The sequence below is a fragment of the Ictidomys tridecemlineatus genome, chromosome 7 (assembly GCF_052094955.1).
Source record: "Ictidomys tridecemlineatus isolate mIctTri1 chromosome 7, mIctTri1.hap1, whole genome shotgun sequence".
Lineage (NCBI taxonomy): Eukaryota > Metazoa > Chordata > Mammalia > Rodentia > Sciuridae > Ictidomys > Ictidomys tridecemlineatus.
In genome coordinates this window covers 9,206,641-9,219,168 of record NC_135483.1, presented here as the reverse complement: position 1 = coordinate 9,219,168, position 12,528 = coordinate 9,206,641, and the positions used below count along the sequence as shown (strand labels likewise).

The following is a 12,528-nucleotide window of genomic DNA, read 5'->3' as shown; positions in this document are numbered from 1 at the left end:
GTGTTCTGTTCAATGCTAGAGAGTGGAGACCTTGCCACTCACCCCTGGGGCAGTGTCTGGCTGCTACTCTGCACTCACTGAATGTTAAAGAATGAAAGTACGGTTTACACCTTTGTCATTTTTCACCTTGATTTTCCCAGCAGTGCCTCTCTGGTTTCTCCAGTATGTCCCCAATACCAAGATGCACTTGGAGCGGCGTTTCTTCCAAGGTCACCTGTGCATTTCCTGCTGCTGGCCTCCAGTTTTCTCTTCCTCACCCCTCTCACATGTCCTGCCACAGCCATGCAGAGCCACTTCGCAGTCACACACTGTGCACCGGCTTCCTGCCTCCTTGCCACATGGCCTTCCTCTACTCCACGCATCACCCGCAACTTGCCCTTGAAATTCATGGTGCCATATTTCTTCTTCACCAAATTAGAGTCAGTTGCTCCACAATTTCTAGTACATGACTCCATTATTGCTTTTTCTCAGATTGTAGCAAATTATTTGCTTTTAATCTTGTTCCCCTAATAAATCATTAAAAATCCAGAGTTTCTTATTGTTCTTTAAGATAGCAAGGGACACAACTTAGGCCCTCAACAATGCTTGCTAAATGGAAGTGGATCAAATTGATCCCATTGCCATATAAAAAATACATATGTAACACCAACAATAACCACCTCCACCCCCAACTGAAATAAGAGTTTGAGATAAAGCAATATCTGGTGCATAAGTAAAAACTATACTAAAATAACATGAGCAGTATTCACTGAGTGCTGACTACGCTATGAATGTTACATGCATTTTCTCTCTTAAAAGTGAAATAAGAAAATAGAGACCTAGAAATGTTGATAATTTGCCCAAAGTCCCCAAACTAGTAAGCCACCTATTTGGAAATCAAACACAATCTTTTTAGAGATCCAGGTCTACTATCTCTCCTCTCAAGCTAATTTGGATAGAAAATACCAATCACCATGTAATAGAATGCTCAGTGGCACATTCAGAACCCTGTGACATATCCTCCCCACTGCCACCTAGACACTGGTCTTCAGAGATCCAAGAAGGTGGCAGAGAACTGCATGGGAAGTGAGGAAGAATGCACCACCCTGGCTCCGTCACACCAGCCCCAGCTCCTCCTCCTGCTGAGCTGGTCCCAGTAGATTTCCTGGTTCTTTGAATGAAAGCACCTGCAGCAGAAGCTGTCATGAGGCCTGACAGGTCAAGTTCCATCAGGACCCCACGTCATAGACTTGAGATCGACACACATGCGGTTCCCTACCTTGGGCATGCAGATCACCAAATGTCCTGTTGTCTGCGACCTTTTCGCAGAGCTGCTGTCAGGTTTGACTTCTGCAGGAAGGACAAGCTGAAATGGCTGAAAACAAGCCGGAGAGATCAGGACCAAGGGCATGTTACTGAGAGTTACTTTGAGAGATATTTTCATTACAAGTTCAAGATGCACTGCTCAATTAGGAAGTGTGCCCAAACTTATTAGGAAAAAGTAATACCTGAGCTGGAGTTGATCTCTATGAACTTTTTACCTATTTTAAGGAATAATCTAAAGGATGGTCACCAATCACAAACAGTGAGACACTCATTTGTCCATTTATGCTAAGAAGTAGTTTATAGATACACATTATGGTTGTCATGAATGAAATCACTAACTAGATATTTATTAAACTTTATGCATGGACCACCACACGTGTGGCCATGCTATTCAGCTTTTAAAAAGCCCAGCTCCAGACAGAGTTACACTGCTCATTGTCCCAAGCTATGCAATGGTCAGCACTCATTTGCACTTTATACCATTCCCATGGCATAAAAAAAAAAAAATAGTACTCTGCTTTTTTTCCCCACTAATATTTGCAAATTCTGAGGCAACACAGCTCAGTTCAAGGCTTATCTTTTAAGACTGTTAAGAGTCCCAGGGTTCCACTTACCTTTCCTTTGACCATCACTCGCACATAAGTTGGCTGCACATCAACCTCGATTAAAGACGTGTCCATATACCTTCAAAACCAAACAGACCCAATATTATAATTTCTAAAAACGGTAAGTTTAAATAAGTACAAATACAAATTCACACTTAAGCCCATTTTAAGTGAAGAAAATTTAAAATCTCCATGCTAAACAGTTCTTTAAAAATTAGTTTTTAATTAATTCCTAGAACAGAGGAATTCCAATACATCAGCAGTTTCATTTTAAGACCTATAAGTATACTTGGCATTGATTGCCCCTAACCCAAAAATATCTGAGGTCTAAAAAACCAGAGGTTTGCCAAAAACAGCTTGCCATGTGCTTTCATGAATATTTTATTTTAAGCCCCTGCAACTCAAATAGACAGGAGTGCTGAAGCCACTGGGCCTGGGCCTGCAGCCACAGTGCTGCCTGCTCAGACCCTCTCCAGACCTGCAGCTGTTCTGCAGCTGTGCTGCGACCACCTCCACTGGAAAAAAGCACGCTTCCTCCCTCGAAGGACAGCCTGCTGCCATGATGACAGTGACCCCAAGATCAGGTGGCCACATTTTCCTTGTCTCATGAACAAATGGAAGACCTCCATTTCACATTACTCATTAAAATAAGTGGTTTAACTGAATAATTATCTGTAATATATTTTAAAATACCGATAGAGGACATTAGAACATACAGCAACGATTCAAAAAACATCAACATTAAGGCAGGTAAGTCAATATGGGGGTTGCAGGCCCAGGCTTCGGAGTCACACATCCTTGTGGGAATTGACTTCATGGCTTCCTGCTTCCTTACCTGGGTTCTAGTTCCTAACCCCTCAAAACCTCAGTTTCCTCATCTGTACAGTGAAGCTACTGATCATGCCTCCCCCTAAGAATGCCTGAAGGCATGTGCACGGTGCCTATCTATACTTAATGAAGTAGCACTCTGTGATTTCATAAAATAATTTCATAATAATAAAAATAGGAACAAGGTCTCTTACAACTTAATGTGTAATGTTGCCCATGGTTAGGGCCCCTAATGTGTTCGTCTGTTCCTATCTGCAGGACCCTTCTCTGTCTGAAAAGATCTTCTACCAGTTCTTTGTAGAGCAGGCTACTTCTCAGACTTCAGTTGTCATTGCCCATGTCAGCAATGTCCCTGACCAGCCCACTCCACCAACCACAGACCCGACACAGCATTACGAGCTCTCTTCTCCTTCTGTAAGACTCGTAGATGTCTCTTACTCTCCACCTTCCCAGCCATAGGGGAACTTTGATGGTATACAGAATATGCTTACCGTCTCTCCTCGCCCAACATACTCTAAGTTTCTACAGATAAGTGCGGAGTAAAGCCAGGAAGGATACATGACTGAATGAATTCAACTCCATGTACATTCTCATGTGCCAAGATAATAAGGAATTTAAATGTAAGTCATTAGACAGAATCATGAGAACAGAAGGGGTTTACCATATAGGAGAAAGACACCACCCCGAAAATCAGACGTGGGGAAGAGGAAAGTTTCCACTGTAGAAACCTTATAATATATATGTATTAGTTGTGGATGGACACCATACCTTTATTTTATTTACTTACTTATTTTTCATGGGGTGCTGAGGATGGAACCCAGGGCCTCACACTGAGCCCCAGCCCCAGCCCCTGCAGGAAACTGTTAATTTTTTTTTATTTTTTACTTCTGAATAGACAGCAGCCAACAGAGCCACAAATGAAGGGGCTGTGTGTACCATTAAATTGCAAAAAGGAAAAAAAAAAACCCTAAAAGTGGAAAGGAGTTCAAAGGATGAATCGTGAACACTTAACGAAACCCAGCAGAAACGGCTGCTTGGGGAGGTGTAGTGTTAGAGGACATGAAGCAGCTGGGAAAGCACTGGAAACTCGTTAAAAACAGGCAGCAAGTGGTTGGTGGGTATGGGGAGTGGGAAACACAGCTCCCATTCACAAAACAAGAGCTGAAAACCCTGCTAATGTCCCTCAGCTGGTGAATGAATAGACAGAAATGTGTCATCTATCCACACAATGGAATACCATTTGGCCAGCAAAAGGAAGGAGGTATTTGATACATGCTACAACGGGGATGGACCCTGAAGACATTTTGGTGAGTAAAGGAAACTCACACATAGGCTGCGTGTTGTACGACTCCATTCATATGAACTATCCAGAACAGGCAGATCCAAGAAACAGAGCTGGTCAAGAAACCAAGAGTGACTGCTTAAAGAATATGGGGTTTCCTTTAAGGATAAGGAAAACGTTCCAGAGCTAGACCACGCTGATGATCATACAACATTGGGCATACACTAAATACCCAGAGTTGTGCTTTGAAACAGTTGAAAAGGTGAAGTTTAAGTTCTACCTATTTTACTACCATTAAACAAGCAAAGACCTACGGATTTACGTCCTGACTTCTGTAGCCACGATTTGCTTTGGTGAGACTCACCCTGTGACAATGTACCCCTCCTGGGTAGTTCCAGGTCAGCAGCTCCTCCTCCCTCCCAGGGTTACCGAGAAGTTCAGTAGGACAGAGCACGTTCTCCAATGTCACCGATGACACTCACCCACCTTCACTGACCCCCACGATCGCCCTCGTTTCTCGTTCTAACATATTTGTGGAGGCCACGAGGTGCCACCAAGAGGTGCCAGGCACTGACTGGTTCAGTGCTGGAGATGAACAGGCAGAACAAAGCTCCTGCCCTGACCTCAGCTTTGTTAAGACACAGGTCGATTTGTCAGATAGGAACCCAAAGCAGGAGAGGTGGGGAGAGCGCTGGGCGGGGCTACTCCCGTTTGAGTCAGACCGTGGGGCAGGCCACCCTCTCCATAAGGTGACATCTGACCAGGTGGCTGGAGTACAGGAGGCTACAAGTCACAAGGACACTGAGGATGACAGCAGTGCAGGCAGAGGACATGTGTGTGAGTGGACCCTGAGTGACCCTCAAGGAGAGAGGCAGTGTGACTTGTGACAAGGAGGGGTACTACGGGCTGAGGGCGGAGGGTCAAAGCCATGGGGTCTTAGGAAGAAGAGAGGAAGGACGCTCTGCTGTGGTGACGGGAGGCAAGCAGGACACCCTGGCCACCTGCCCTCGGGAATAAGGCGTGGGTGAGACCAGGGGGAGGCGGAGGGACAGGCAACTCCCCGGTGGGTGATCAGCCTCAGGTCTCCAGGGGCCCCAGGAGGGGCCTGACCCCCTGCAGCTTATTATTATGTCAAAGTGTTTGGGAAAAACACAGAGGACTAGGGAAGTGAAGTGGCAGTCTTAAGAGCAGAGAGGTCCCCACTGCAGCAGCATCAGAACACCGCAAAGCTCTGCGAATCACTTGACTCTGAGGTGTTCCCGAGTTGATGGTCATGGGACTGTGGATGCATTCATTTTTCCTTTCATTTTCATGCTTTAAAAAAATTACAGTAAATTCTGTCTTGAAAAATGAACTGTTCCATTTAACCATGTGGCAAACCAAATTCCATTTCCAAATGTTTCAGAACTCAAAGGTCTGCTCCTGAGAATGCAAGGAAGGGAATGCCATGCGTGCATAAGGAACTGGTTTACCTGTAGACAGCCAAGTCCACGATGATCTGGTTACGCTCTTCATCGTCTTTCAAAGAGAAGTCAAGTCTAAAAAAACAACACATTTGGAGGATGTCTTTCAGCTACTGTGCTGGTGGCCTCACCACGTAACCAAGAGTAAATCCGATAATAATTTAATGAAATTCTCCAATTACAAGCCTACTTTGGTAGTTGGACAGTAAAATAGCCATACTTATTTTTAAGTATCAACAGAAACGTACAACACATCAGTAAATCACTTACTTCACGTCGTTTACATGTGAGACTCTTAAGGTAAATGACATGCAGAAAATTAGCTTTGGTGCAGAGACGGAGACATCTGGTGGCTAAAGTTTTCTTTCCCATTTCATCCAAGTTTGCTGGAAGCCACCTACAGCACTGGAGTCATTTAGGGAAACTTAAATGGGACATTTGCAGTCCTTTATGCGACACTCTATTCCTTGGGTTTCAAGAGCACTGTCGTCTTTCTTTCCCTTGCCACTTGTCCCTTCTTTTGTGACTGACCTTTCTTTTGCCCTGGGAAGGTGGAAATGCTGCCAGTCATTTGTTACTCCATCTTATAGATGACGAAATAGAGGCAGGATTTCAGGACTGTAGTCTTTCAGCAGGATTAGACTGAGTCATGGGTAGAACTTCCACGCTGCTAACACTCTACCCACAATTCCTTAGCAATTCAATTTTCTTTTGAGCACCTCACTAATCCAACTAAGAACCCAAACTAAATTGTCTGGATAAACAACTGCAGATGTGGCTTCCAGCAGTGGTCGCTGGGGCGGGCCCTCTTATAGCTCCCAAAGATCCAGCCATACAGACCTCTTCAATGTCTCAAATGACCTGTGCATTCCTTGTCCCATACAGGAGCCGTTTTATGTCCTGTCCCTTCTAGGTGGACTCTTGTTCCTCAATTCCCCCGCCAGCCAGCTTGAAAACTCCCCCTTAAGAGAATGCCACTGAAAGTCACTTTCAAAGAGGTTGCTGTTCATCCTCACTTTCTGCCCCACCTTTGTCCCTGGAAACAGAACCCCTAGGCAAGTGGCTTAAAGAATGAAGACTACACCTTCCAGCCCCGTGAGCTCAGGTGTGGTCATGTGATTTACACAGTTAGGGAATGTGTCCAGTGGTACTTTCTAGGGCCATTCCTTAAGCAAGGGAGTGGGTGCCCTCCTGCTGCTGCATCACTCAACCGACAAGACCAAATTGTAGGAGGCCAACACACAAGCCACGCCCACTACCTAACAAGCTTCTGGAACTGTCTAGGCCAGAGGGAGTGCTGGCTTCTCCTAGGGTGGTAGTGAGGAGGGACGAGGAGCAGCGAGAGTCTGGGCTCACTGCAGGAAGGGCTCCTGAGGTTCACTGATCAGAGAAGAATCCAGGACACACCCCAGGCTTTGGTCAGCCAACGGGTGGGTGTTTCTCAGGGAGAGGCAGAATGGTGGGAGACCAGGCACATTAGGGTGGGGGTAGTGGAAGGGAAAGCAGGGACTCTGCGTCGTATGTTTGTTATTTTATATCAATATAGTGATGGCAATGTCCGGGAGGAGGAGGGTGACCACGAGGAACTGGGCAGTAGTAGAGGGAGATGGTGAGTAATCAGTTCTTCAGGGACTCTTCCTAAGTACACTGGTTTCAGGGGCAGGTTCGGTGGTCAGTGTGAGAAGAGTGGTGGTCTCACTGGGGGTCCACAGAGGGGTCTCAGTGGACTTTTTAGCTCCACAAAGCAGCTCCTGTCACAGCGTTGCCTGCCTGCAATGCGCGGCCCATCTGGACCTGCACTCCTGTCTGTCGGATAAAGAAGGTGTATGTGAGGTGGGCACTGGAGACTCAGCCACGGCAATCACCAGAACTGGGTGAGCACGGGTGGCACATCAGACTCACCCCTGACGGCTATGTGAACTCAGGCGAGTCACTTCACCTCTCAAGCTCAGGCTTAGGAGCTGTGGAAAAGAAACCCTGCCTACCATCCAGGATCGCCACGAGAATGAGCGATGCCTGGGAGCCACGCCACACTCTGCCTCCCTCACGGTAATAACAGCAAATTAGATGATGGACGCAAATAGGCTTGGACTAATGAGACGAAGCGGACGAGATCTGCTCCACAGGCTGATCTCCATTTAGGCTCTGCAAGGCCTTTCAGCCCACGTTCTCCTTCCCAACTTGCAGACAGACAGAGTAGATCAGATGTGATTAGACTTGAGGATTCCCAGCTTGAATAGTTTTCCTCTCTAATTAAGTTTATTGAGATATTTATTCCAATTTCTATCCCTGGCTCTCGAATGCTTTGCAGATGTGTTCCAGAGGATCATGTAGAGGTAAAGGAGAATTGTAAGTATTCTCAGCCACTTTGTTCATGGCAGAATTTAAAAATTCATAAAAACAATAACAGCACAGTGGCAATTTTCAGGCATAAAATTGTATGTAGTCCAAAGTTTCATGGAATACATAAATAAGTAAGATTCCATGTGGCAAGGTCATTTTCTGGATGTCAAGAAAATTATGTACTTGAAAACATAATAGATGCTTGGCTTTTAAATGTACACAAAATGACATTATTACCAGACTCAGCCAACTCGTTGAGAGTGGTCAATTTATTCTTAGCAAAGCAAACCTGTCACTGAAGCCACCGTGACACCACCCACCAGTGTCTCCTCCCCAGGTCCTGCCCTGTCCTCACGCACTTGGGCTCATTGACATTCAGGGCCTTCCCGTCTTCGGTGATCAGAGTCCGGGCCGGTTTCACATTCTTCTTTTTTTCACTTAATAGGGGGTAGGTGGGGACAGGAGGCAGAGGGGAAGGGAGAATAAAGAAAGAGAGCATAAGATCAATGAATATGTTTTTGTGAAATAGTTTAAGAAAAATTGACCATATATATAAACACACCAATTCACTTATGAAGTCAATTCCTTTAATTCTGTGCTGGGAATTAAAAATCAAACCAGATTTTTTATATGGTTGTATCTAAATCTGCAAAGCAAAAATGTGACCAAGACAATTTGCCAGATAATTTGAATGGGGGAAGAAGACTCTTTTTGATGAAATGCCCATGAATATTTAAATGAGTCTTATTTTATGCATGATTTACCCAGATAACTGTCAATTCTCCATTTGTGTGTAGAGCTTCTCTGCTTCAGTTAAAAGTATAATTTTTAAAACACCAAGTAGAATCCATTCTACAGACATAAAATTACCATTACATAGGATCTATATAAAAAGACATTTCTCACAGCATTATTTGTAGTGGCAAAACCCAGAACTATTGTGGATATCTACCACTGGAGGAATGATTGGGTCCATCACGGTACATTCACACTAAGAACTATCTTACAGCTATTAAAATGGGGTTTGCTCTTTCCTTAGCAACCCACAAAAGCGTTCACGATGTATTTAGAACAAATACATAAAATATAAGTCTTCTGTTTTTTTAAAGACCCCAAGTCCTACATTTGCAGAGATGACTTACACAATTATAGAAGGAGGAAAATGTGTGGTGGCATTGACCCAAGTCTGTTAACTTCGGGAGAGAAGGAAAAGGAAAGAGCAGAAAGGAGAATATTTATGGAATACGTGAAGTAAATTTAGTCTGTTATTTTTATTTTAAAAAATTACTGAAAAAATATTTTTAAAAACTTCAATAGGCACATGTGGACAAGATCTAGAAGATGAAATGGAAAAATTTGTTGAGATGATGGGATTGTAGGCAATTGTTGGCCTTGAATTTCTATTGTCCTTTTAATAGAGATTCTGCATCAGCCAACTTTATTTAAAAATTCACTCACATTCTTCTGCATCTTAAACTGAGCCTCCAGATCTAATTAAGCTACTATTTCAATGACTCAGGACAATTAAAGGGTATCCAGAAATATCTGGCTTCACCCGACACTCTCTGGACAAGAGCTGAATTAGGATGAGAGGCTGGCCTGGTCCCTGCCTTTCCCCAGCTGGTGAAAATACCAGGCGACCAAAGAGCCACATGTCCACGGGTCTATGGATTGGGCAGACTACGGTCCACTAAGCAGAGAGACTCATCCCTCCATCCAGCTCAGCCCAGCTCTTCTAGGTGTCAGAGAGAAAAACAATTCTGCTGATTTCAGGCTCAATACTATACAGATCAACCCCCCCCCCGCCCACACACACACACACATAAACATGTGCATGCACACGTGTGTGCATGTGGAACGGGGTAGATATGTTAGAAATACCACATACACACATTCTGTTTCAAGTGACTCTGAAGTCTGCAAAGGGTTTATCTGATTCTCTTAACAGCACAGTGGGAGGTAAAACAGGTGGAATAAGCCTTGCTCAACAAATGAGAAGGAAGGTACTTGCCAACATCACAGAGAGAACCAGTGACCAGGTCACAACATTTTCTGATGTTATTCTAGTGCTCTTCCCAGAACAATGGTGACCTCTCTACATACAAAATGCCATGTTTTACAAATAAGTGATTTATATAAAACATGATTCTCTACTGTTGCACCATCCTATGTTTCTTACTAATGAAAAAGCTTTATGAAAGCAGAAGAGATTTCTAAATCCTTCTAGTTGCTTTTAGTTGATAATCATAGGGGATATATTGTGTCTAATTCATCTCATTGCCATGTAAATTACTATATTTCAGAACTAATTGATCATATTCTCAAGCTTGTGCATTACAAGTATTCCCAGAAGTGATATTTTTAAAAATCATTTAAAAATATTTTACACATTAGACTTAAGCAATCACGTGAAATGAATGACACAGGTCAGGTCTATCTTCGGAAAAAGTACTCTGAAAATAACATCCTAACTTCTAGCAAATCATCAAAGTTTATCTAAACACATCAAAAGTGGAATCATACTGTTAAATATCCTAAAAAGTTATAACATAAAAATAAAAAATAAAAGTAATTTTAATTCTTCATTTTGAAAATTAATAGAATAGACTCAAAGGAGCTCATTCATCTCACAAAACATTTTCCTCCGTACCATGATAACGAGTATTTCTAACCTAACCCATACTTAGCAGATACATATAAATGGTTTAAAGAGCTAAAGACAAATAAAACCTGAAATTTCATAATTTGTGATGTTCTAAAGAAGGTATTTAGATGTTAATGAATGTAAGTCAATACAATTCATTAAAATGCTGTGTGTAGGAAAAGCAAAATCTTTGTGTGAGAGCTAACAAAGGCTTAACACCTGATGGATAAAATAATGTGTAATTGTGAAAATGTAACGTAAGAGTGTTGCCAAACTCTTGGTGATAAGGGAAAAAATGAAATACCTTAATTTTTCCTGATCTTTTCGTTGTTTTTCCACATGTCTAAGAGTTTCCAATCTAGATTCTGGAGTATACAAGGAAGGTTTATTCCAGAATTCCAGGTCATCTTCACTTTCATTTAATTTCTTTTTGTTGTATTCCTCTTCTTGTGTTTCTGGTGCCTGGAAGTGGTCTATGGTCTCTGAAGAAGATGGGCTAGGAAAGTCCAATAAATACGGAGCACGTAAGACCAAAAATGGACCTATGAGTTTCACCCTTCATGCTGCCCCTTAAGCATCTTATACACCTATTTTTCCTGATCAGCATGTTGCCTTTGACTGACAATGTGTCTCAGAGGGTCTAAGCCAAGTTGGAGGGAGGACATACTTTCACTGCACTGAGACAGGCCCTGGTCCTCTGTCCTCAGAACATGTTGTATCAGATTCGAGGGCTCATGGTCCTGGTGATGTGCTACCTGGGAGGCCTTGTTAAACAGTCCAGCTGCCTGGCCCCCATCACAGTGCCTTCAGTAAATCTGTAGTGGGGCCCAGGTATCCTTGCGTATTTTGCAGGGGTTCTGATGACAGGCAAGCGTCACTGAGCCGAGCCATCACCTCTCCTGCAGAGCTGCAGCCATCAACGCCACCCTCCCATGCTGCTCCTAGTGCCTGCTCATATTACCTCCGGGTCCTTTAATGATCTTCTACCTCCAAAATTTTCTTGAGGGAAACACAAGGCTTTCTGTGGTGTGGCCTCTGCTTGCTTTATTTTTCAGGGTTAACTTCTGATTTTATGACTTTAATATGGTGATGGTTCTCTGATTTCTCTTTTATCCCTGTTTGTGGACTGTCCGAGAATCAAACATTGTCTCTATACATTACGGAATGGGTATTACATGTGATATTAGCATCCATTCAACACAAGCTCAAGAAATATTTGTTGGGGATCTCCTGAGTGCCAGGCATCAGAGACAGGGTTCCAGAAAAGACAGAGCAGGACACTGCTGTCAGGAGATGAGTCTATTCTAGTGGAGGGAAAGTGACCTCGTTCCAACAATGTTCACTGGGTATGGTCTCTTGCCTCTTCCTGGAATATATACTCTGTTAGAAACTGATATTAAATGAAAAAGTTACCTGGAGCTTTTATTACCAAGTGTTTCAAATAGTAAGTACTCATTAAATATTGATTTTGTTGTTTTTATTGAAATGAGATAACATAAAAAGTTTGCTTGGTTGATCTGAGATGAACTAAGATGTTTTTTCAAGGGATTATCCCAAAACATTGGAATATGAAATTTAAATACTATAAATAGATTATTGAATAAAATTATGCTTAGATTCTTTACATATTATAAAATGCAACAAAGTATCTTAATAAGTAAAATAATATAAATCACTGAAAATAGACCCTTTCTATAATTCTTTATGGTATTGAAAACAATCTATGAAGGGGATCTAATATTCTAGCTAATTGTTACTAAAATATTGGAACCTTACTTAAGTGACTTCTTCCTGGAAAGTGACTACTTGGTCTACTTTCACCTTTGCAATCTAAAATAATAGTAGGAAAAAAAACTAGAAAAATAACTGAATTTAAGAAAAACTATCAGAAATGTCAGCTAAGAAACATAAATCTTCAAAGGCAAACACACATAATATATGTAGCTGACTGATGGATGGAGCGGACCAAGCACATCAGGGTTTGAAGAAAAAAAAATCCCCTTTGACCACCCACTCCAAACCTGCTTTCTCAGAACCTTCTTCTCAACCATTTGCAGA

The 12,528-nt window shown here is 42.7% G+C and overlaps 1 protein-coding gene across 3 annotated transcripts in view; it reads right to left on the bottom strand.

The window, feature by feature from the left end:
- Dnaaf11 (dynein axonemal assembly factor 11) overlaps nucleotides 1-12,528 on the bottom strand; it is an 82,493-nt gene that overhangs the window by 34,291 nt on the left and 35,674 nt on the right. For all 3 annotated transcript variants that reach the window (XM_078016699.1, XM_078016698.1, XM_021722341.3), the window contains 5 exons: nucleotides 10,775-10,966; nucleotides 8,186-8,263; nucleotides 5,493-5,558; nucleotides 1,920-1,989; nucleotides 1,259-1,354 (listed from right to left, as the gene is read on the bottom strand). In XM_078016699.1, the coding sequence (XP_077872825.1) occupies nucleotides 1,259-1,354; nucleotides 1,920-1,989; nucleotides 5,493-5,558; nucleotides 8,186-8,263; nucleotides 10,775-10,966 (502 nt within the window). The remainder of the gene's footprint in view (nucleotides 1-1,258; nucleotides 1,355-1,919; nucleotides 1,990-5,492; nucleotides 5,559-8,185; nucleotides 8,264-10,774; nucleotides 10,967-12,528) is intronic.